Below are 23,644 nucleotides of genomic sequence, written 5' to 3'. Positions count from 1 at the left end.
TTGCCAACATTTATTTGAGGACTCAGTAATTCTGAAGTTCTGGAAAAAAACCTTATTCCATGTGTGAATTAGACCATATTATTTGTCCATAAACTGAGCTATTTGAAGTTTGAAATTCATGTGCATCTGTCTCATCGGAGACTGCAGACGCGCTGTCAAAATATCAACTCGTCCGATTCAAATGCGCTCAGGGCTCTTAAAGGGGATTGGAGCCGGCACTCTCATTGGTTTATTGCACGTTACGCCCAAACCACACCTACGGGTAATTAGGCTACTTCAGACCAACCCTTTTGAGATTTGCGCCGGGGGCAAGATTCATTTTTGCGCCGGTAAAATAACGACATCGCCATAGAACTGCCAACAAAGCTACTTGCGCTTGGCGCTTCTCACTTGTGTTTCAGACCGTTAAAATAGGGCCCTCTGTGTTTCAGACTCTTAACGGGCAGCTGACGGACTGCCCGCTGGAAGTGTCTTTGATGCTGAGGGCCGCCGAAGATCCGCTGGACCCTGAGGGCCCCTGTGCAGTTGTCCTCCTGCTAGACTGGTTCCAACTGGACCAGGAGCTGATCCTGGTGGAGGAGAGACCTCCTGAAACAATAGAAACCTCTTCCTGGTGGAACAGCGAGCCTCCTTCAGCGGAGGGTGGAGGGAGGCAGAGGAAGAGGAGCAGAGAGGCTCCGGAGGAAGGCCCAAGCCCGTCACAGAGGTTGAGGAGCAGCTACGGGAAACAACCTCCCCATGTGGAGGCTCTGGGGAAGGCAGAGGACTCCTCTGAGGCCCATGAAGACTCAGAGGTGCCCGGGTCTTTGTCCGGATCCCGGGACACGGACAGGTCTGGCAGTGGTCCCAGCTCCTCTGCAGGTGTTGAGCGCCTCGACCACAGCTCCGCCTGTATCACCTCCTCCAGCAGAATCCGCCTGACTACCTACAGCACAGGTCAGACTGATGGACGGTTAGATATGAAGGGATGAATGAAAGGATGGATGGATAGATAGACTCAATAAAAGTCTGTGTTGTCTCAGCCGACTTTGAAGCCCTGTACGAGGAGCTGGAGCGGCTGGGACAAGGAGGATTCGGGAGTGTCTTTGCTGGCTACCGGAGAGAGGACCGTCTGCCTGTAAGAGTTACACCAAAAAGCAACACTCCATGTGTTAGCACACACGTGTCTGATCCAGTCCATCCTCTGTTAAACAGTGAAGCAGTGAGCTTGTGTCTTGGTTGCTTAGGTCGCTATAAAGCACATCCCCATGGACATGGTCGAAATGATCCAGTTGGTGAGTAACTTTAATCATGTTATTACCTACAGTAATCTTATTTCTCCACTTATGATGGCGATCAAATTTTAAATCAATTAACCTGTTCCCTGGTCTGCCGTTATCCTGGTCTTAGGTTTGAATGTTTCAGGACTAGCTCACTCTATATAAACTCTGGGCCCTATCTTGCATCCAGCGCAATTGACTTTCTCACTGGCGCATGTGTCGTTGCTAGTTTGCAACTGGCGCAGAGCGTTCTTTTCCCTCCTGCGCCACGCGTCGGTAAATTATGAATGACCTTGCGCCCCAAGGGGCGGTCCGGCGAAAGGAGGAGGCGTGTTCTGGCGCAAACGTTCCCTGATGCTATTTTGCAGTTTCAGAAATCACCAGCACCACAATCCAGGAAATACCTGGTTTAAAGTCAGTGGAGCGTTGTTTCAGATGCTATTTTAAGGGCGCATGCATAATGTTGCTTGTGCACCTCGTGCATACACTTTGCTTCTATCTACCTAGCCACACATTCTTGGCAAATTATTTGGGAAAGAACAGCTGATACAGCGGTAATAAGTTGTACTTTTAAATCAATGCATCTGCAAACACCGTAGACCTACAGCAAACACATATTTTCTTGACACAGACATCCTGTACCTGCCCATAACTTTTAGGATTGATGGGTGTTTGATCGTGAGAAAACATTGTTTTACCGCGAGTGAGTGTTAAAAATAATGAATGAATGCGGGCGCGCGTGTGTGCGCCCATCTGTTTAAACACACGCAAACTAAACACGTCACGCATAATACAGTCCATGGCAATGTATATTAACGGGGGGACACATGCATATTAGGAACACAAGTCGATAACGATAATGCATTCAATACTTATAAGAAACAATGTTTATAATGTATTGTGTACATCATTAAATAGAACCACAGTTACCGCATATGTGTGTTAAGTTTTCTTTGGCAAAATTTATTTGAGGACTCAGTATTTCTGAAGTTGTGGAAGAAAACCTTATTCCATGTGTGAATTAGGCCATATTATTTGGCCATAAACTGAGCCATTTGAAGTTTGAAATTCATGTGCATCTGTCTCATCAGAGACTGCAGACGCGCTGTCAAAATATCAACTCATCAGATTCAAATGCGCTCAGGGCTCTTAAAGGGGAGGGGAGCTGGCACTCTCATTGGTTTATTGCCCGTTACGCCCAAACCACACCTACGGGTAATTAGGCTACTTTAGACCAACCCTTTTGAGATTTGCGCTGGGCGCAAGAGTAATTTTTGCGCCGGTAAAACAGCGACATCGCCATAGAACCGCCCACAAAGCTACTTGCGCTTGGCGCTTCTCACTTGCGTTTCAGACCGTTAAAATAGGGCCCTCTGTGTTTCAGACTCTTAACGGGCAGCTGACGGACTGCCCGCTGGAAGTGTCTTTGATGCTGAGGGCTGCCGAAGATCCGCCGGACCCTGAGGGCCCCGGGGCAGTTTTCCTCCTGCTAGACTGGTTCCAGCTGGACCAGGAGCTGATCCTGGTGGAGGAGAGACCTCCTGAAACAATAGAAACCGCTCCCTGGCAGACCAGCGAGCCTCCTTCAGCGGAGGTTGGAGTGAGGCAGAGGAAGAGGAGCAGAGAGGATCCGGAGGAAGGCCCAAGCCCGTCACAGAGGTTGAGGAGCAGGTACGGGAAACAACCTCCCCATGTGGAGGCTGTGGGGAAGGTAGAGGACTCCTCTGAGGCCCGTAAAGACCCAGGGGTGCCCAGTTCTTTGCCTGGATACCGGAACACGGACAGATCTGGCAGCAGTCCCAGCTCCTCTGCAGGTGTTGAGCGCTCCGACCAAAGCTCTGCCTGTATCACCTCCTCCAGCAGGACCTGCCTGACGACCTACAGCACAGGTCAGACTGATGGACGGTTAGATATGAAGGGATTAACGAAAGGATGGATGGATCAATAAACTCAATAATGGTCTCTGTTATCTCAGCCGACTTTGAAGCTCTGTACGAAGAGCTGGAGCGGCTGGGACAAGGAGGATTCGGGAGTGTCTTTGCTGGCTACCGGAGAGAGGACCGTCTGCCTGTAAGAGTTACACCACAGAACCACACTCCATGTGTTAGCACACACATGTCTGATCCACTCCATCCTCTGTTAACCAGTGAAGCAGTAAGCTTGTGTCTTTGTTGCTTAGGTCGCTATAAACCATATCCCCATGGACATGGTCGTAATGACCCGGGTGGTGAGTAACTTTAATCATGTCATCACCTACAGAAATCTTATGGCTCCGCTTATGATGGCGATCACATGTTAAATCAATGAACCCGTTCTTTGGTCTGCCGTAATCCTGTTGTTGGCTCTATAGCCATGACAACCTGGGTTTGAATGTTCCAGGACTAGCTCACTCTATAGACACTCTGTGTTTCAGACTCTTAACGGGCAGCTGACGGACTGCCCGCTGGAAGTGTCTTTGATGCTGAGGGCCGCCGAAGATCAGCCGGACCCTGAGGGCCACGGGGCAGTTGTCCTCCTGCTAGACTGGTTCCAGCTGGACCAGGAGCTGATCCTGGTGCAGGAGAGACCTCCTGAAACAATAGAAACCTCTCCCTGGCGGACCAGCGAGCCTCCTCAAGAAGAGGGTGGAGTGAGGCAGAGGAAGAGGAGCAGAGAGGATCCGGAGGAAGGCCCAAGCCCGTCACAGAGGTTGAGGAGCAGCTACGGGAAACAACCTCTCCATGTGGAGGCTCTGGGGAAGGCAGAGGACTCCTCTGAGGCTCGTGAAGACTCAGAGGTGCCTGGGTCTTCGTCCAGATCCCGGGACACGGACAGATCTGGCAGTGGTCCCAGCTCCACTGCAGGTGTTGAGCGCTCCGACCAAAGCTCCGCCCATATCACCTCCTCCAGAAAGACCTGCCTGACGACCTACAGCACAGGTCAGACTGATGGACGGTTAGATATAAAGGGATGAATGGAAGGATGGATGGATAGATAGACTCAATAACAGTCTGTGTTGTCTCAGCCGACTTTGAAGCTCTGTACGAGGAGCTGGAGCAGCTGGGACAAGGAGGATTCGGAAGGGTCTTTGCTGGCTACCGGAGAGAGGACCGTCTGCCTGTAAGAGTTACACCACAGAACCACACTCCATGTGTTAGCACACACGTGTCTGATCCACCCCATCCTTTGTTAAACAGTGAAGCAGTGAGCTTGTGTCTTTGTTGCTTAGGTCGCTATAAAGCATATCCCCATGGAGATGGTCGAAATGACCCGGGTGGTGAGTAACTGTAATCATCATGTTATTATCTACAGTAATCTTATGACTCTGCTTATGATGGCGATCACATGTTAAATCAATGAACCTGTTCCCCGGTCTGCCTTAATCCTGTTGTTGGCTCTATAGCCATGACAACCTGGGTTTGATTGTTCCAGGACTAGCCCACTCTATATACACTCTGTGTTTCAGACTCTTCACGGGCAGCTGACAGACTGCCCGCTGGAAGTGTCTTTGATGCTGAGGGCCGCCGAAGATCAACCGGACCCTGAGGGCCCCGGGGCAGTTGTCCTCCTGCTCGACTGGTTCCAGCTGGACCAGGAGCTGCTCCTGGTGCAGGAGAGACCCGACGCCTCCGTCGATCTACGCGCCTACATGAGGAGCAAGGGGAGCACGCTGCAGGAGCAGGAAGCCAAGGTGAGTGGGGGTCAGCCTGGATGGGGGTTCAGTTCAGCCTTCATGGGTCTTCAGGGAGGGGACAATCCAACAGGAAAGATACATCCAAATAGTAGTGTGCTCAGGTGTATTTACCTGTGTTCAGAAGGATGACTTTTCTGTGTGTGTGTGTGTGTGTGTGTGTGTGTGTGTGTGTGTGTGTGTGTGTGTGTGTGTGTGCTTTCCCTCTGTATCAGATGATTCTGCACCAAGTGGTGGAAGGAATCCAAGGGCTCCACTCCAGAGGCGTGCTGCACCGCGACATCAAGCCTGACAACCTCCTGGTGGAGACAGGCTCTGACACGCCCCGGGTCCGGATCATAGACCTGGGATGCGGTTGCCTCCACAACAACGAGGTGTATTCAGAGTTCAACGGTGAGCTTTTTAAATTCATACTTGCTCTGGCTATATAATTTGGGTTTGACTCGCCACCATAGCGACATCTGGGGTCTTTCGAGGGTTTGAGGAGAGCAGAAAATAGTAAAAGATAGCAGGCTTTTAAAAAATATATATGAAAATTGTAATCCGCTCAAAGAGAGCCCACAAGGTAGATCCCATTTGAACTGAAACAATTTATTCAGAATAATCACAAATGATGCTCACATGGTGAATTGAGGTGTGTAACGCTAAAGTCAGTAGAGGGTGCTGCATGGATGAGGGTCAGTGTGCTGTGTGTCCCCTGTTCTGTCCAAGCCCTGGGAGCTGGGTGTTGACGCTATACCCTGTTGTGTTCCAGGCACCGACTTGTACATCCCCCCAGAGGTCTACTCCAAGGGGGTCTACAGAGCCGACCCGATGACGGTGTGGCAGTTGGGAGTGCTGCTCTATGAAATGCTCACGGGCAACGTCCCTTTCCAGACCAGCGCTGAAGTCATCTTTAAAAAGCTTCCACGCATCAAGAGTGACATATCAACAAGTGAGACACACATTCATACACAAGCACGCACACGTAGACGCGTGCACACACACATACACACACACACACACGCACACACGCACACACACACACACACACACACACACACACACACACACACACACACACACACACACACACACACAACCAAAAGCATGATCTCGCATTGGAGCGAGCATCCTTACAAAGCACACACACACATGAACAACATAAAGCCATGCATCCTGACCCACAGCCAGGTGTTCATATTGTAACGCGGCTCGTATCCTCTCCAGACTGCAAGGATTTTCTGAAGAGGTGCCTTACCAAGCGAGCTCTGGGCCGACCTCCCCTGCAGAGCCTGCTGCTCCATCCCTGGCTGCAGGGGGCAGACTGACGTCGCAATGCCCTCAACCGGACATTTATGACCTGGAATGCCTATCTACGGAACCTTTTCAGGGATCCATGATTTTCATAGCAGAAGTGCAGTCAGCATTTCCACTGAAATTGACTTTGGATGGCTACTAATTATCCAACAACTTTGATTCAAGCAAGATGTCCGAAATATGGCAATACTTGTCAGAAGTAGGATGTTAATATTAGTGGCAAAAGGTTTAGCAGTTGACCTGGATCCTATCCATTGAACTGTCTTCCTTGAACAAGAATGTCTCTTACTTATGGTGATTAATACGCCTGATGAAGTAATTCTATTACACTTAAAAAAAAAAAAAAAATGGGATCCATGATATTCATAGAAGTGCAGTCAGGATTTAAACAGAAATTGACTTTAAATGGCTACAGATTATCCCAAATATCGCCTACTTGTCAAAAGTATGTTAATATTAGTGGCAAAAGGTTTAGCAGTTGACCTGGATCCTATCTATGGAACTGTCTTCCTTGAGCAAGAATATGTCCCTTACTTATGGTGATTAATACGCCTGATGAGATAATTCTGTTACATTTAGCAAAATAATGTTTTTTTGGGATCCATGATTTTCACAGCAGAAGTGCAGTCAGGATTTCCACTGAAATTGACTTTGAATGTCTACTAATTATCCAACAACTTTGATTCATGCAAGATGTCCGAAATATGGCAATACTTGTCAGAAGTAGGATGTTAATATTAGTGGCAAAAGGTTTAGCAGTTGACTTGGATACTATCTATCGAACTGTCTTCCTTGAACAAGAATGTCTCTTAATGGTGATTAATACGCCTGATGAGGAAATTCTGTTACATTTAAAAAAACGTTTTTTTGGGATCCATGATTTTCATAGCAGAATTGAAGTCAGGATTTCCACTGAAATTTACTTTGAATGGCTACTAATTATCCAAAAACTTAGATTTATGCAAGATGTCCGAAATATGGCCTACTTGTCAAAAGTAGGATGTTAATATTAGTGGCAAAAGGTTTAGCAGTTGACCGGGAATCTATCAAACTGTTTTCCTTGAACAAGAATGTCTCTTACTTATGGCGATTAATACGCCTGATGAGATAATTCTGTTACACTTTTAAAAAACATTTTTTGGGATCCATTTCAATAGGAAAAGTGCAGTCAGGATTTCCACTGAAATTGACTTTTCAGTAGGATGTTAATATTAGTGGCAAAAGGTTTAGCAGTTGGCCGGGAATCCTATCTATCGAACTGTCTTCCTTGAACAAGAATGTCTCTTACTTATGGCGATTAATCTGCCTGATGAGGTAATTCTGTTACACTTAAAAAAAGAAAAAAAAATGGGATCCATGATATTCATAGAAGTGCAGTCAGGATTTCCACAGAAATTGACTTCAAATGGCTACAGATTATCCCAAAACTTAGATTTATGGGAGATGTCTGAAATATCGCCTACTTGTCAAAAATATGTTAATATTAGTGGCAAAAGGTTTAGCAGTTGACCTGGATCCTATCGATGGAACTGTCTTCCTTGAACAAGAATATGTCCCTTACTTATGGTGATTAATACGCCTGATGAGATAATTCTGTTACATTTAGAAAAATAATGTTTTTTTGGGATTCATGATTTTCATAGCAGAAGTGAAGTCAGGATTTCCACTGAAATTGACTTTGAATGTCTACTAATTATCCAACAACTTTGATTCATGCAAGATGTCCGAAATATGGCAATACTTGTCAGAAGTAGGATGTTAATATTAGTGGCAAAAGGTTTTAGCAGTTGACCGGGAATCCTATCTATCGAATTGTCTTCCTTGAACAAGAATGTCTCTTACTTATGGCGATTAATACGCCTGATGAGATAATTCTGTTACACTTTTAAAAAACATTTTTTGGGATCCATTATTTTCATAGGAAAAGTGCAGTCAGGATTTCCACTGAAATTGTCTTTTCACTAGGATGTTAACATTCGTAGCAAAAGGTTTTAGCAGTTGACCGGGAATCCTATCTATCGAATTGTCTTCCTTGAACAAGAATGTCTCTTACTTATGGCGATTAATACGCCTGATGAGATAATTCTGTTACACTTTTAAAAAACATTTTTCAGGATGCATGATTTTCATAGGAAAAGTGCAGTCAGGATTTCCACTGAATTTGACTTTTCAGTAGGATGTTAATATTAGTGGCAAAAGGTTTAGCAGTTGACCGGGAATCTGTCGAACTGTCTTCCTTGAACAAGAATGTCTCTTAATGGTGATTAATACGCCTGATGAGGTAATTCTGTTACATTTAAAAAAACGTTTTTTTGGGATCCATGATTTTCATAGCAGAAGTGAAGTCAGGATTTCCACTGAAATTGACTTTGAATGGCTACTAATTATCCAAAAACTTAGATTTATGCAAGATGTCCGAAATATGACCTACTTGTCAAAAGTAGGATGTTAATATTAGTGGCAAAAGGTTTAGCAGTTGACCGGGAATCTATCAAACTGTTTTCCTTGAATAAGAATGTCTCTTACTTATGGCGATTAATACGCCTGATGAGATAATTCTGTTACACTTTTAAAAAACATTTTTTGGGATCCATTATTTTCATAGGAAAAGTGCAGTCAGGATTTCCACTGAAATTGTCTTTTCACTAGGATGTTAACATTCGTGGCAAAAGGTTTTAGCAGTTGACCGGGAATCCTATCTATCGAATTGTCTTCCTTGAACAAGAATGTCTCTTACTCATGGTGATTAATACGCCTGATGAGATAATTCTGTTACACTTTTTAAAAACATTTTTCAGGATGCATGATTTTCATAGCAGAAGTGAAGTCAGGATTTCCACTGAAATTGACTTTGAATGGCTACTAATTATTCAAAAACTTAGATTTATGCAAGATGTCCGAAATATGGCCTACTTATCAAAAGTAGGATGTTAATATTAGTGGCAAAAGGTTTAGCAGTTTACCGGGAATCTATCAAACTGTTTTCCTTGAACAAGAATGTCTCTTACTTATGGCGATTAATACGCCTGATGAGATAATTCTGTTACACTTTTAAAAAACATTTTTTGGGATCCATTTCAATAGGAAAAGTGCAGTCAGGATTTCCACTGAAATTGACTTTTCAGTAGGATGTTAATATTAGTGGCAAAAGGTTTAGCAGTTGGCCGGGAATCCTATCTATCGAACTGTCTTCCTTGAACAAGAATGTCTCTTACTTATGGCGATTAATCAGAAGTCAGAAGTAGGATGGTAGTATTAGTGGCAAAACGTATAGCAATTGTTTAAGTTTGTGCGTGTTTGTGTGTGGGTGTGCCCTTCCAAAACCTCTGCCATGGCATTGCAAGGGAACCTGTAGCATTGGCTCCTTTGTTAAAGCCTGTTAGCTTACCTAACTTGATGCCATTGGCAAGATGCAACCAAAGGCATTTTGAAGCCATTTAGCATTTGGTTGGAGTAACACACACATCAGTTGTATTGTATTTGTGTGTGAGGCCAGATGCCCGTACCCTCTTTACAGAGAGAGCCTGTATAAGCATTGCTCTGTTCTCTGAATTATTTATTAATCATCCTTTTTGCTGTTCCAGAGGGACGAGGCTTGTTGGTTTAGCCGAGGCCTACGAGCGAGTAATTATTGCTTGAGTGGTCTCTCGCCAATTCAGGCCACATAGTGCATACACACACTTCTATACACACGCACACACACTGTTCCTTTTATGCATACTGCATATATAAATGTCATATATATGAATAGATGCATATTATATTGTGTACTGCAGAACTTACTTCCTTCACAGCAGCATAATCTTCTATACTGTTTCAGGGATCTGATCGAATTTCTTATGTTTCCATGGCTTATTAGCTTGGTGGGAATAAGGCATTCAAGGTGAACATTTTTACATTTTGAATGTGCTGGTTATAAACTAAGCCTATCTTGTTTCAGGGATCTGATCGAATTACTTATGCTTCCATGGCTTATCTAGCTTGGCTTGAATAAGACATTCAAGGTGATGAGGGTAATAAAGTAAGGTAGTAACTTAAATAATCCAAAATTATTAGGCGATGAAACAGCACATCTGGTTGCATCAACAGCCCAGCATGTTGGTTCAATCTCCAACCATGGAATGTTCCAGAAACATAAAATAAAGGGCCCTTCAATCAGCCAGCTATCGAGGGCAGTAAGATGTCCGTCGGACATGAATAACGTCTATTACACCCCGTCTGATCCCCCATGCACGTCCCCAGCTGTGGCAGGTCCACAGCTGTGAGTGGGACTCCCAGCCAAAGGGTTTTGGATTCAAACTCGAGCATGCCTTCAGCTAGCTTAGAAACTTCCTAGAAGCAATTTAAGTGTATAAAATGTATAAAATGTGTATAAAGTGTTTGCAATTTGCATAAGTGTAATTTGCTTGCTAAATGATTGTATTGTACTTCAATAAAATGTATTTGCACGCTTGACTCTGAACTATGTGGCACTCAAGTTTCCCAGTCAACTTCCACGTGGATTGCTTTTAGCACTACTTCTAAGAGCAAAGCAGGAAATTGTCTTAATGAAGACAGAGAGAATCATATGGAAGAGAGGGCTACATATTGCTTTTTGAGGTTGTACAGTCCCTCTCCAACATCTGGGGCTGATGATTTCAAGCAATAAAAAACGTTTTTTATAATCCCTCTCTAATTATCAACGTGTATTTGAGTGATGTGACAACTTGCGGTCTATTTTTCAACATGGGCCGTTAAATCTGACAGCTGGTATTCATTTCATGATCATAACAATGTTGCAATTATTACAATGCAGTCTGGTGTAGGGCTTTCACTTACCATTGACTCTCCAACCCACTGAGGATCAATGACATTAAGAATCAAACAGTCGAAGGGAATTAAAGTTAACTCAGCAGAATGACAGAAGACTTCAATACAACAGTTACAAATACAAGATTGTATTTTATTTAACGAGCCAAGAAACAGTTTCAAGTTACATCAACTTCACCTTCGAGAAAATGCACCATTTTTGAAAGTTAAAAAGTTTCAGTAATTTCTTTTTTTACATTTTATTTCAGTAACAACCTTTTGAATAAAGGCACTTTTAAAGGGGCCAAAAGGGGCTCCTGAGTTTAATTGATGAGACGGTCACAAATGATTTAAGGGCTGAGTCTCCACAGGGCAAAAAACGATCTCGAACCCTTTAGGGACTCATTGAAGAATCATCAAACTTCATATACTTATGCACCAACTACACGTTGTGCAATTGCCGTTTCCGATTGGTTGAAAACCTACTAGATAATGACCCTTGTCGTCCATTGTGTAGTAGGAACAATAGAGGGAGAACGAAATCAGGTTAGCCGGAGCACCATGCCAATAGTGGTGAGATGATTGATTTGCTTGTGATGGACGGACAGACGGTGGACAGCTGGGCGTCTCTGGGGACCGCACGGTGGTTTCATGGTCGCAGCGCCGGCTGAATGGTGCCGACGCAAGTCCCAAAGCCCACCCGGTATCCGTCTCCCTGGCAGTAACCTTGACAGAGAGCAGGACATGGGGATTTCCCTTAATCGCACAACAACCAGCATGGGAAATCAACAGTGCTGTCAACCACCACCTCAATCTTTAGTTTGGGATAGCACAGTATGAACCATTGAGGACTCAATGAATAGGCAAAGAAATATGACAAAAATAATGAGAATGTAATAGTAATACCAAAAGTAGCCAAAAAGTGTGATTGGGCCATTTTCCCCTGCAGCAAAGGTATTAAGGAGGCAGGGAAAGCAAATGGAGAGTGAGCCCAGTTTGGCTGGGAACTCCACAGGTATACAGATTGCATGGGGATGGGTTTCCCCTGTTTCTGGTTTTAGGCCCAATCCCATTTCTACCCCTTACCCCTTCCCCCTCCCCCTTGTTTTGAAGGGGTAAGGGGTAAGGGGAAGGCATAAGGGGCAACCTTACCCCTTCAAAACAAGGGGAAGGGGTAAGGGGAAGGGGTAAGGGGTAGAAATGGGATTGGGCCTTAGACTCACTGTGGGTTTTTGTGGGAGAGAAGGAGGGAATGAAAGAGAGAAAGTAGGGGGGGGGGGGGTAGAGAAGAGGAGAGAGATGGAAAGAGGTAAAGGGAGAGAGAGGGTCTGGGAGAGAGAGAGAGGCTGTATTGCAGCAGAGCTTTGACTAATGGTTTCCATCTGCAGAGTTGAAGGCTCTCTGGGCCTATCCCTTGCCACCAAAATTATATTTTGAGTAAAATTCTGGACACACACGAAAGGTTAAAAAAGCAAGTTGAGAGAAACAGATGTACAACAAAGAGTCAAACTTCAACAAGCGTGATAGATTATTAGCAGCATAGCGCCAAGATACCAATGTTATGTAGCAAATTAAAACCAGGAGGGTGCTAACACGCTATAGGCCGGGAGGGAGGGTGTAAAGTTATCAGCAGGCTGTGGCCAGTTCTCGATCTGATGTGGGTTTGCTGGTTGATTCCACAAGCTTGGTTGTAATTTTGAATATGCTGGTTATAAACGAAGCCTATCTGGTAGTGGGCCTGTCAGATCTCATGTTTAAGAAGTTTGCGTGATTTAATGTCGAGCCACAGTCAACTGTATTTCTTAAGAAATGTCTGGAGTACGACCACTGATCATATCAGTGTTCTTATTATTTGTAGTATTATTATCATTTAGATTAATTCATCCAGGGAGCAGGGAAGGCTTAGTTATCTTGGCTCGAAGGATGCCTACAGGTAGACATGAAGGCAGGCATCGGGAATCAAACCCACCACCTTTCCACTGGGTGGAAGTGGAAGACCCACCAGCCTATCTCGCAGTCTGACTCCTACCTGTGATCTTGACCTGGTCTCCGTCCTGGAGGAAGGTTCTGGTGTGTCCCCCGCTGAGCTCCAGGTTCTTGGACCCCCTCCAGGACAGCTCCAGCATCGAACCGAACGACTCCGGGTCCTATATGGGGGAGGGGGAGGGACACATACTCAGCCACCACAGCTTGACAAGAGGCCCCTCCGGTACTGAGGAGGGCTGCTCAAGCTTTAGCGTCTCAAGGCTCAGTCGGGTGTGAATATGAAGTAATAAGCCAAGGTCCTTCCTTCCATTACGGTGTGAGGAACATAATAAAGGTAGGTTTAGCACAGCTCCTGAAAGCAGAGACACTTTGGTTTTATTATTTCAACTTTGGGGGTTATTTTTGCAATGAAGACAACAATTTACGGACAATTCTAAATTAATGTCTAATCCCCACACACACACACACACACCTAGGTTCACCTCCCATACACCCAGGTCCACCCCCAGACACCCAGGTCCACCCTGCTTGTTCTCAGACGCCAGGGTTCAGACTCACAGGTCCGCTGATGGTCCCAGACGCCAGCAGGTCTCCTGGTCGCATGTTGCAACCGCCGACGCTGTGATGAGCCAGCTGCTGCTTCATGGTCCAATACATATACTGCAGAGAGGGGGAGACAGATGGAGGCAGAGAGAGAGAGGGCGAGAGAGAGGTAGAGGGAGAGAGAGAGGAAAATAGAGAGAGGAAGAGAGAGAGAGACATAAAGAGAGAGAGAGGGTCATATTTGTGCTTTAAAGGATTTATGATAGACCTTTTGGGGCGTACTCTTTATCAGTGTTTGAACTTGATAGTTGATATTCTTGACGAACAAAAAGGAGCAGTCTACGCTTTTGGTAAGATTAATATTTGGTTTGCTTTCTTTTTTGTTAAACGTGAATCCCATGTTGACTCAACAGCCCCCGGCTACTGTTGGATCAAAAAACATTTTACAGCAATTTAACTGAAAAATATTTGAAATAATAATGAAGGGCAATGAAAACCTATTCGGCTCACTTCAGCCAATTATTTCAAGATAGCCATCATTTTATGAGAGAACACCTTACCACACACACACACACACACACACACACACACACACACACACACACACACACACACACACACACACACACACACACACACACAAACAGTAACTAAAATAACTCACAGACCCCTTAGGGGTCCGTGAAGTCTCTGAGACAGATCTCCGTCTTTGTGAGCTTAACACACACAACGAGTCTCCCGCACACCCATCCTACACCAATCTATCATTTTTTAAAGGGGTCTGTTTTATCCTCCTCCTTCAAAGGAGCCGAGATAACACAGGTTGTTGTTGACCCCCGTTGTAATGCTCTTACCTTGAAGTTGGACTTGCATATGGTATCTTCCTCTGTCATGTCCTCACCTTAAGGAAAAGGGGAAACACAAGTGGGGGATGAGAAGGACACCGTCTAGGCTGTGGTGTGATCTTCACCTTGATGAATAAAACCATGACTTTGTTATGATGTATGAATCATAATGTGAGCGTAATGTGTAAGTGCATACCTAAAGAGTTGTTAAGCACATCAAAAAAATGAATAGGGAAGAGGAGAGAGAACGTGACAGTGGTACATATACAGAGAGGGTAAGTGTTGGAGAGGGAGAAAGAGAGAGGGTTAATGACTGTTACCGGGCTTTCAGACCAAAAGGTGAATACATACAAAGTCAATGCAAAGACACGAATAGATGCAAAATCTGCACCCGCCAAGCAGGCAGCGTGGTTGGTTTGAAAGGTGTGACGCTAACGACCTGGTTGACGCGGATTTCACTTCATTCTACTCATGCAAACGATGCAAATTCTTCATTGGTTGGAGTTTAAATATTTGATACTTTTATGGAGTTAGAATCATGCCAAAACCCCGCACACACGCAAAACGTGTTTTGCTCGCGCATAACAATTCACACGCACACAAAACTTGTTTTACTCACGCACAATGATTCACACACACGCTCAGTGTGGTTTGCAAATACAAAACATCATTCACAAACTAATGCATTTTGCTTCAGAAACAAATACAGTATGTTTTACACAAAGTACAAAAAAAAAAATCCTTCAAGTACACAAAACAATTCTACAAGTACGGAACACGAAAGCTGCGCGTGGATCGGAATGCATTTGCGCACGGATCAGCAAGGCGGAAAATTAGTGCCAAAAGTCACGTGACAAACAAATATCCTGTGATTCACACTACACAACTGAGCGTGTGTGTGAATCATTGTGCGTGAGTAAAACACGCTTTGTGTGCCTGTGAATCGTTATGCGCGAGCAAAACACTTTTTGCGTGTGTGCGGGGTTTTGGCATGATTCTAACTCCATATACTTTCTCGCAAAATTTTGCCTGATGCGGACTCAAAGTTTGCGGTTCACGCGCGCAACCTTGCACGAGTAACGTGGGTAGAATATTCTCTTCTGCTTCTGGTGTCAACGCACTTTTAGAGTGAGAGAGGGTGAGGGCGTTGGAGATGAGAGAGAGGGATAGAGAGCCATTAAACATTATCCTGGACGCCCTCAGGGTATTTTCCGCCAGTGTCATTCTGACCCAGAGTTGTTGAATAGCTGAGTGTGAGAACTAGCGTTTGAACAGAAGATCCCTAACATCAAACTGCAGGCTCACCCCAAACACCAACGCTCATTGCTGCTGCCGTTACTGATTGGCAGAAATCAGTAAATGAGTAGAGAGTAATTATTCTCTCCGCAGGGTCGGTGACATCACCAACTAGAGCTGAACCTGTGTTACCCCAGAGATGACGCTGTTTTGGGGATTTTATTACTAATGTTGGGTTAATTTTAACAGGTAAACCACCAACAGGAGCCCATTTGGTGGGTTGGCCCCAGTGAGTGAGTGAGGGAGGGAGGGAGGGAGGGAGGGAGGGAGGGAGGGAGGGAGGGAGGGAGTGAGTGAGTGAGTGAGTGAGTGAGTGAGTGAGTGAGTGAGTGAGTGAGTGAGTGAGTGTGTGAGTGAGTGTGTGTGTGTGTGTGCGTGTGTGCATGCGTGCATGTGTGCACGTGTTCATGTATGTGTGTATGTGTGTATGTGTGTGTGTGCTCTCACCTTTGAGTGAGACAAACAGGTTAATGTTGAAGGCGTAGTAATCGGTATGACGCAGGTAGGGGAGGGGTTCTGGGTCCTGGGATAAAGAAAAGCAATATCAATACAAAGAATCCATTCCAGCCAACAACAATAAACTATATTTAAAATACTGATATTACTCTTGATACTACATGGTTAAACTGGTACAATTATCAGCTATTAAGACTGCAATTTTCAATCAGCACGATTGTCAACGTGTTATTTCGATTTTTGTTAAGGACCATGTTGTTGACTCTGGCATTACTGTCAATTGAAATTAATCATGGGTGTCTATTGTCTACGGTACAGAAGCATCTCGCCTGTGTACTATTAAGTTATTTAGCAGATGCTTTTATCCAGAGCAATTCATTTATTTAGAGGAGCATGTACTTCCGACACTGGGGTTGGAACCCAGAACATTTGGTGGGTCCTGGCCTGCTGTGCATCCCAACAACACCTGCTACGTTCAAAGTCATTTGCGTCATATGTAGTGTCCCCCTGGCTCCCCTATGAGGGTCGGTTCAGGTGGACAGCATCGTATATGCGTTATGGGTCACCTGAACGGCGTTGGGCTCGATAAAGGGGAGGAGGGCCTCCATGGGGACCACCCAGGGGGAGATGGTGGTCCCGAAGTTCTTCCCCAGGAAGGGCCCCAGGGGGACGTACTCCCACGCCTGGATGTCCCGAGCTGTGAGAAACAAACAAACAGAAGACTGTATACCATACGACCCACAGAGGGGTGCGTCAGATGTGATCATGGGATCGAATACAAGACAGGACGCTATGAATATATTAAAGCCCTGGTTTATGGAATATCAAATCGGTAATGGGGGGCCGCTGGTGCTTTCAAATATAATTACATTGGTGGCAGGGTTATTGAATTATTGAGTCTTTTTTTCAGGGTTTCTCCACTCAAACCTCTCGGTTTTATGCGCCGTATATCTGTTACTATGAAGATGGAGTGCTCCAGGCTGGAGCCAAGTTCAGGGCTGAAAAAATAACGAGTTTGTAGATAGCCTGGATGTATTAATGTATAAATCTTCCCTGTGATTTATTATTGGGAGGATGATATTCTCCTAATAACGTATATGGGAGTCACCAATATGGCACGTTGATTTTAGACAGGGAAAATGTCAGGGAAAGCAAATAGGCTGAGATATACTAAACTATTCTGAGGTATCAAAATGTGATAGATGCGATATGTAAAGCAACTGCAAAATCTAAGCAAAATGCATCGTTTCAAAAGTCCTTAAAGACAGGTGATAACATAAGGAGACTCCTGCAACCTGGACTGGATCATTAGTGGGGGAAGTTAGGGGAGGGAATCGCCTTTGTAAATTGAAATCAAACAGCAACTACATTATCCAATAATCTTTTTCCCAGAAACCTTAATACGCAGAGACGGCTCATTGGCCAAGCGTTTCACTCAAACGACCGTTAGAAGAGAGGAGTCATCAGAGTGATCGTACAGCAGCCCTTTACGTAGCCGAATAATAATAGGGAATAATGGCAGGGGAAAAGCAGTGAAAGCTGAAAATGCCTTTTACCTATTGGGATTTACATTCATTCACCTTCGATTTCCAGAGCATACAGACATTGTATCGCATAGAAACAATGTTTTGTGTCAATCAATTACTAAATTGATAGACAGACAGACAGACAGACACACACAGAGTCGTTAAAACTGCTCAGAAAATAATTGGCACATCACTCCCTGCCCTCGCTGATCTTCATCATTCACGGCGTCTGCAACGTGCAAACAAAATCATCAAGGACCACACACACCCCAGTCATGCCCTGTTCTCTCTCCTCCCGTCCGGGAGACGTAACAGGAGCCTCAGGAGTCGCACCAGCAGGCTCAGAAACAGCTTTTTCCACAACACTACAACACTGCTCAACACAAAGACCCTACACTAGCCCCCCCCCCCCCCTTCTTGAACATGGACTATGGTCAGTACCTCAAACCACCTATGCACTTTACTTATGCACTTCAATATGCACTTTATATTCATACTGCATTCTATGGACCCTTCAGAACTATATGCACTTTAAAATTAATGTGGATCAACTGTATTAACCATTTAAGGTATTACTTGCACTTTATATTCATAGTGCATTCTATGGACCCTCAAAGCTATATGCACCTTATAAACTGACTGGATATTTTTAACTTTATTGACCAGCTGCTATCTGCTATCTGTGTCTTATGTATTATTATTATTATTATTCTTATAGCGCTGCTTTAAAAAAAACGTTTTATTGATTGCACTACTGGCTAGATGCTAAACTGCATTTCGTTGTACTGGTTGTCCTTACTTGTGCAATGACAATAAAGTTGAATCTAATCTAATCTAATCTAAACACACACACTTTTGGGGGGTGACGGGGGGGGTTATATGTTTGTTATGCATTGTCCTTGCACTCAATCGTTAAACGTGGGCACTCTAGTTGTGTTGGAGGCTGTTCTGCTTCCTCTACATTCCTCCCAGCCCATAAACTACGTCCGTCCCCACGCTCCACAGAAACCCACCCTGCTGGCTCCGGCTCAGGGGAGAGCAAAGAGAAAATAAAAGGGCTATTTGTTGTGGGCGAAATTAAAAGGCGTTCTTAGTGACTGCCTGCCCTTCTTAATCATCCACTTCAAACACACAGAATGTCAAGTCCTGGCATGGCTTGACAAGCGCGGCCGGTTAACCGGATTATGGGATGTTTCTGAATGCGTAGCCGAGCTATAGGGAGAGGTGGGCTGGAGAGGGAGCTGTGTTTGAGGCGAGATATCGACCGAGGAGGGGGTGCACCGACGACGCGCACATCCATTTTGTTTCACTGTTGTCGACGCTACACCTGGAGACCAGTGTTGTTCTCGCGGTCACGTGAATGCAGCCGACAGGCTTGGATCTGATGAAACGAGCTGAGGCAATCAAGTTGATTTTGAATATTTTTGATATTGGTTTTGGTATCAGCTGTTAGGTTGAACTGAGTTGGTTGCGCTACAATGTGTGTGAATGCCTGTATGTGTGTTTGTGTACATGTGTATATTTGTATTTGTGTAGATGTGTGTGTGTGTGTGTGTGTGTGTACGTGTGTACGTGTGTACGTGTGTGTGTGTGTGTACGTGTGTACGTTTGTGTGTGTGTGTGTGTGTGTGTTCATATGCGTGTGTTTGTGTGTGTCTCTAGGTATGGCATATGGTATGGTAGGGAAGCTACGGTAAGCCTGGTGTGACAGAGAGATGAGATGATGGGATTCAGCTGTCAGCAGAAGCACCCTAGCCGAACACACCTGGCACAGAGGGATTTAAATTCACCTGCATATAGGAGAGGGGGGTCCTAACCCTTCTGTAATTGGTGGTGGAAGCAGGTGAGGCTGAGGACATTGGGGTCAAGCTCAATTCCTTTCGGATGGTAGTTAAAAAACCTATCCATTATGACTACTGCCCAGCCCTTAATAAAGGGCTGGAGGAAGCCATAGGCAAAATACTGAGCATGAGAGAGAGAGGGAATGGGAGAGAGAGAGAGAGAGAGAGAGAGAGAGAGAGAGAGAGAGAGAGAGAGAGAGAGAGAGAGAGAGAGAGAGAGAGAGAGAGAGAGAGAGAGAGAGAGAGAGAGAGGGAATGGGAGAGAGAGAGAGAGAGGGAATGGGAGAGAGAGAGAGAGAGGGAATGGGAGAGAGAGAGAGAGAGAGAGAGAGAGAGAGAGAGAGAGAGAGAGAGAGAGAGAGAGAGAGAGAGAGAGAGAATGACAGAAGAAAGAAAGAAAGAAAGAAAGAAAGAAAGAAAGAAAGAAAGAAAGAAAGAAAGAAAGAAAGAAAGAAAGAAAGAAAGAAAGAAAGAAAGAAAGAAAGAAAGAAAGAGCCGCTGATGATTCATCTGTGGAATCAATAATACATATTCCCAAGTAGCGTTTCGCAACCCATTGGAGTCTCAACTAAAGGGGGGCAGACATGAAGTGACTAGACTGGTCATCCATAATGTAGTGTCCCATTATGAGAGCACCCAGAGAGAGTCCTGTGCTAATTAGCCCCCATTGATTTGGCTGCAAGGGGGTCTCACACATCACCTGCTGCACGGAAGAGCCAGGGGGTAGTCCATACAGGTGGATCAAGCACACACACACACACACACACACACAAACACACAGACACACACACACAAAGACACACACATATACTCTCATACATGATAACTCTCTCACACACTGTGTGTGTGTGTGTGTGTGTATGTGTATGTGTATGTGTATATGTGTGTGTGTGTGTGTGTGTGTGTGTGTGTGTGTGTGTGTGTGTGTGTCTTACCACTCCAGTCATTCATGAGCACCATTCCAAAGATGTGCTCATGGGCCTTCTCAATGGGAATGGGCTCGCCCAGAGGGTTCCCCTTGCCGACGAAGAACGCCTGGGAATGAATGAGAGGACGACCATTTAACTAAAGCAGTGGCAGGAGTATGAAGATGGCTGCCGTTTACAAGTGTGTTGTCGTGTACATCGTAGTTTGTGCTACGTTTTAAGGACGACGTACTTATGACATGCTTTAGAGTCTGACGCCATCTAGAGGCCAACAGTGGTATGGTGGCATACTGAGAAAGGGTTTACTGTTTTTAATTAGCTGTTAACGAGGTCTTAAAACATGATGTAAATCAATCCATTCCAATTCAAGTTTTAATATATTTATATAATAATTATATACTATATTATGTAGCATGTAATAATGTTATTTTATATTCAGGATATATATTTTGTTTTATTACAATGTTTCTCAGTATACTGCTAGACATTTAAGGCTGTTATGTTGTGTTGCGTAGCAATGCTTTAAATGCCTTTTGCTTAACTTTCAGGACTGCAAACTAGGCCAACTAAGCGCTGCTTATCCATGGCCACACTCTATGAGCATCAGTAGCATTAAAAATATAATGTATTAATTATATTATAAATATATAATACATATTTCCAGACACTAGACACGGGCACCAATGTGTTTGTTTAGGTGACCCAGTGTTGGGAGAGATAACAACACTGGAGGAAAGAGAAAAACCAATACCATTTCCAGCTCAATGTCCAGCTGCTTGGAGGCACCGAACACGGGGGGCTTGCCTGAGAGCGAGCAGGAAGGTAAACAGGGTTATCAAGTGTTGGCCCAGTGTAACCAATCCAGAGCATCTGTATGAAGCAGAAGTCCGGCTGGGGCTATCAACGACTTCATTAACATGGAGGTGAAGCCTTACTTTGGTCGGGTCTCATCTGCCCAGAGGGTCTCCGTATGGGGGTCTCTGAGACCACCACAGAGGACGCTCTACCATGGTAACCAACAGGAAGACGTAGCCTGCAGCCCCCCCCCACACACCCACACAGACAGACAGTGTTAATACAACAGGAACTTTATTTATACAATCTGATCAAATGTATAAATCATTATTGGTACATCTATCTGGCATTTCTTTTGTATCTTCATTATTTTGTTTTTAGTGTGCAATGGGTTTGTTTTTAATGTACCTTTCGTCCTTACTTTGGCGACATAATTGTGTTTTTAATACCAGTTCACTCTTTTTTTATATTGTATTGAAAGACATCAAGCAGAATTAGTCTCATATCTAACAAGGTCCACATCAGTAGCCTCGCCTTTACGTAAGAACACGTTATGTGTGTGACCTTACGATTTGACCGATCCGTCTTTGCACCCTCTTATCGATCCAACAACAAAATCTTTGGTGCTTGGTTGATGCTTTGTGTTGTTAACTGTGTGTAAACGTGTTGGATGGGAAAACATACCAGTTTGGCATCAGGGCATTCTCCTTCCCTCTGAACATGATGCCAACGTTGGTGGCATGGTCCTTGGAAGAGTAGAAGTCTGTGTAGTCACCTGGGGCAAACAAGATGGCATTATTAACCAATAGAAAGACAACACAGCTTGGGCGAAATGCAGAAGTGGAAAGGCTCGGATGTGTCTTGTCGGTTAAGCTCAGGAGGAAGAGCGGGTTGATCTGCAATCGGAAGGTTGCCAGTTTGATTCCTGCCTCCTCCTAGCTCATTGTCGCTGTGTCCCTGAGAAAGACACCTAACCCTAAGTGCTTCTGATGAGCTGGCTGCTGGCTGGCCATGGTTGACTCCTCCGCCAATGTGCGCGTATATGTATATGTTTATGTATCTGTACTACTTGTATGGTTCACTGTATGCCATCGTGTATGATTGCTTGTAAGCGTCTGCTACATTACCTAAATGTAATGCGTGATGCATGTGCGATCAAACACAGCACAAATGGGTTACCGGTTATACAATGCAGCACTCTGTTTTTAAGTGGACACTCCATCTAATCAACTACATGTCTGGTCTTGTATGAATAATGCCAATTGACGGTGGTGAAGTGATGCCAAACGCAGGTATCTCACCGATCTCTGCAGGAAGATGCATACGGGCTGAACTCTGTGGCACAAACGCTCTGAAGGAATTGAAGAAGAAGAACGTTTGTTAACGTAAAGCATGGATAGCTGTTGACAAACAAGTCCTTATGGTCAAAAGGCCAAGCGGACGCTGGCCCAACCTGGAACGCATGGTGACGTCATCCCTCAGCGTGGTCTCGTTGGCTGAGAGCAGAACCTGCAGAGTCCTCCTGGCCTCCTTCCACGCATTGTAGCCCAGGCCCATGAAGCCATTCAGCGTCGTCTGCATGGCAATGCAGTGAATTACTCAATGTCAATATTAAAATAGTTATGCTTTGGGACTCTCCATTTATTAGTAGATCAAATGCCACATGGTCTGCAGTCATGGTAACGCATAATTGCAGTTAATTGATATGCAAATGAGCAGATCATGCTTAATCCATAATACGGTAATAGCCAAACCTGAAAGATTAGGTTAACTCAACACACAATGCACAGCAAATTAAACGCAAAGGTTTGTAGGCCTACCTGATCAAAGACCTCCTGGTGTTTGGAAAGACTAGGTCCTGTGAACAGGGACCTGATCACACTCAGGTCTAATATCTGATCTCCAATGGCCACCCCGATGCGATGCCTCGGCTTGGTGGAGAAAATAAACATATCGTACATATTCAAACATAGCAAGCCATACATAAATATCGATCGAGCAATATGAAATGTTTTCTTTGCAGGACTTTTCATTGTAGTTCCCTGGTGCACACAATCACAGCTTAATCCTCACACATGTATAACCTACTGCCTACTTACGTTATCTGCAGTGGAGAATATCCCATAGGGAAGATTGTAATAGGAGAAATCTGACTTTTCGACTACTTTTATAAAAGACATTTTCAAATGGCAGTTATATTCCGGTAGACTTTCCAGAGCAAGCAACAGCGTCGGTAACCACTTCCATATGTTCGCCAGGTCCATTGAACTGTCCCGCCTCCTCCTCGTGGGCCAATCAAACGCCGTCTCTTATATCCTCCCAAATCTGGGGCCCCTAACTCGAAACGGATTGAGGATGACTCAGCAAGATGGTCTACTTTATTCCCAGTTAGGAGACATCTAATAAAGTCTATA

The 23,644-nt window shown here is 44.7% G+C and overlaps 1 protein-coding gene across 1 annotated transcript; it reads right to left on the bottom strand.

Moving 5' to 3' along the window:
* Positions 1-11,155: 11,155 nt before the first annotated feature.
* On the bottom strand, positions 11,156-23,524 carry fah (fumarylacetoacetate hydrolase (fumarylacetoacetase)). Its single transcript, XM_030376447.1, has 14 exons — positions 23,330-23,524; positions 23,051-23,161; positions 22,684-22,805; positions 22,532-22,581; positions 21,915-22,005; positions 21,371-21,468; positions 21,187-21,239; positions 20,445-20,544; positions 16,709-16,839; positions 16,134-16,209; positions 14,400-14,446; positions 13,561-13,662; positions 13,046-13,163; positions 11,156-11,742 (listed from the first exon to the last, which is right to left on the bottom strand). The coding sequence occupies exons 1-14, from the start codon at positions 23,492-23,494 to the stop codon at positions 11,666-11,668; spliced, it is 1,341 nt and encodes a 446-aa protein (XP_030232307.1). The 5' UTR covers positions 23,495-23,524; the 3' UTR covers positions 11,156-11,665.
* Positions 23,525-23,644: the final 120 nt, after the last annotated feature.

The sequence above is a fragment of the Gadus morhua genome, chromosome 14 (assembly GCF_902167405.1).
Source record: "Gadus morhua chromosome 14, gadMor3.0, whole genome shotgun sequence".
Lineage (NCBI taxonomy): Eukaryota > Metazoa > Chordata > Actinopteri > Gadiformes > Gadidae > Gadus > Gadus morhua.
The sequence above is the reverse complement of the archived record's forward strand: the minus strand, read 5'-3'. Positions and strand labels throughout refer to the sequence as shown.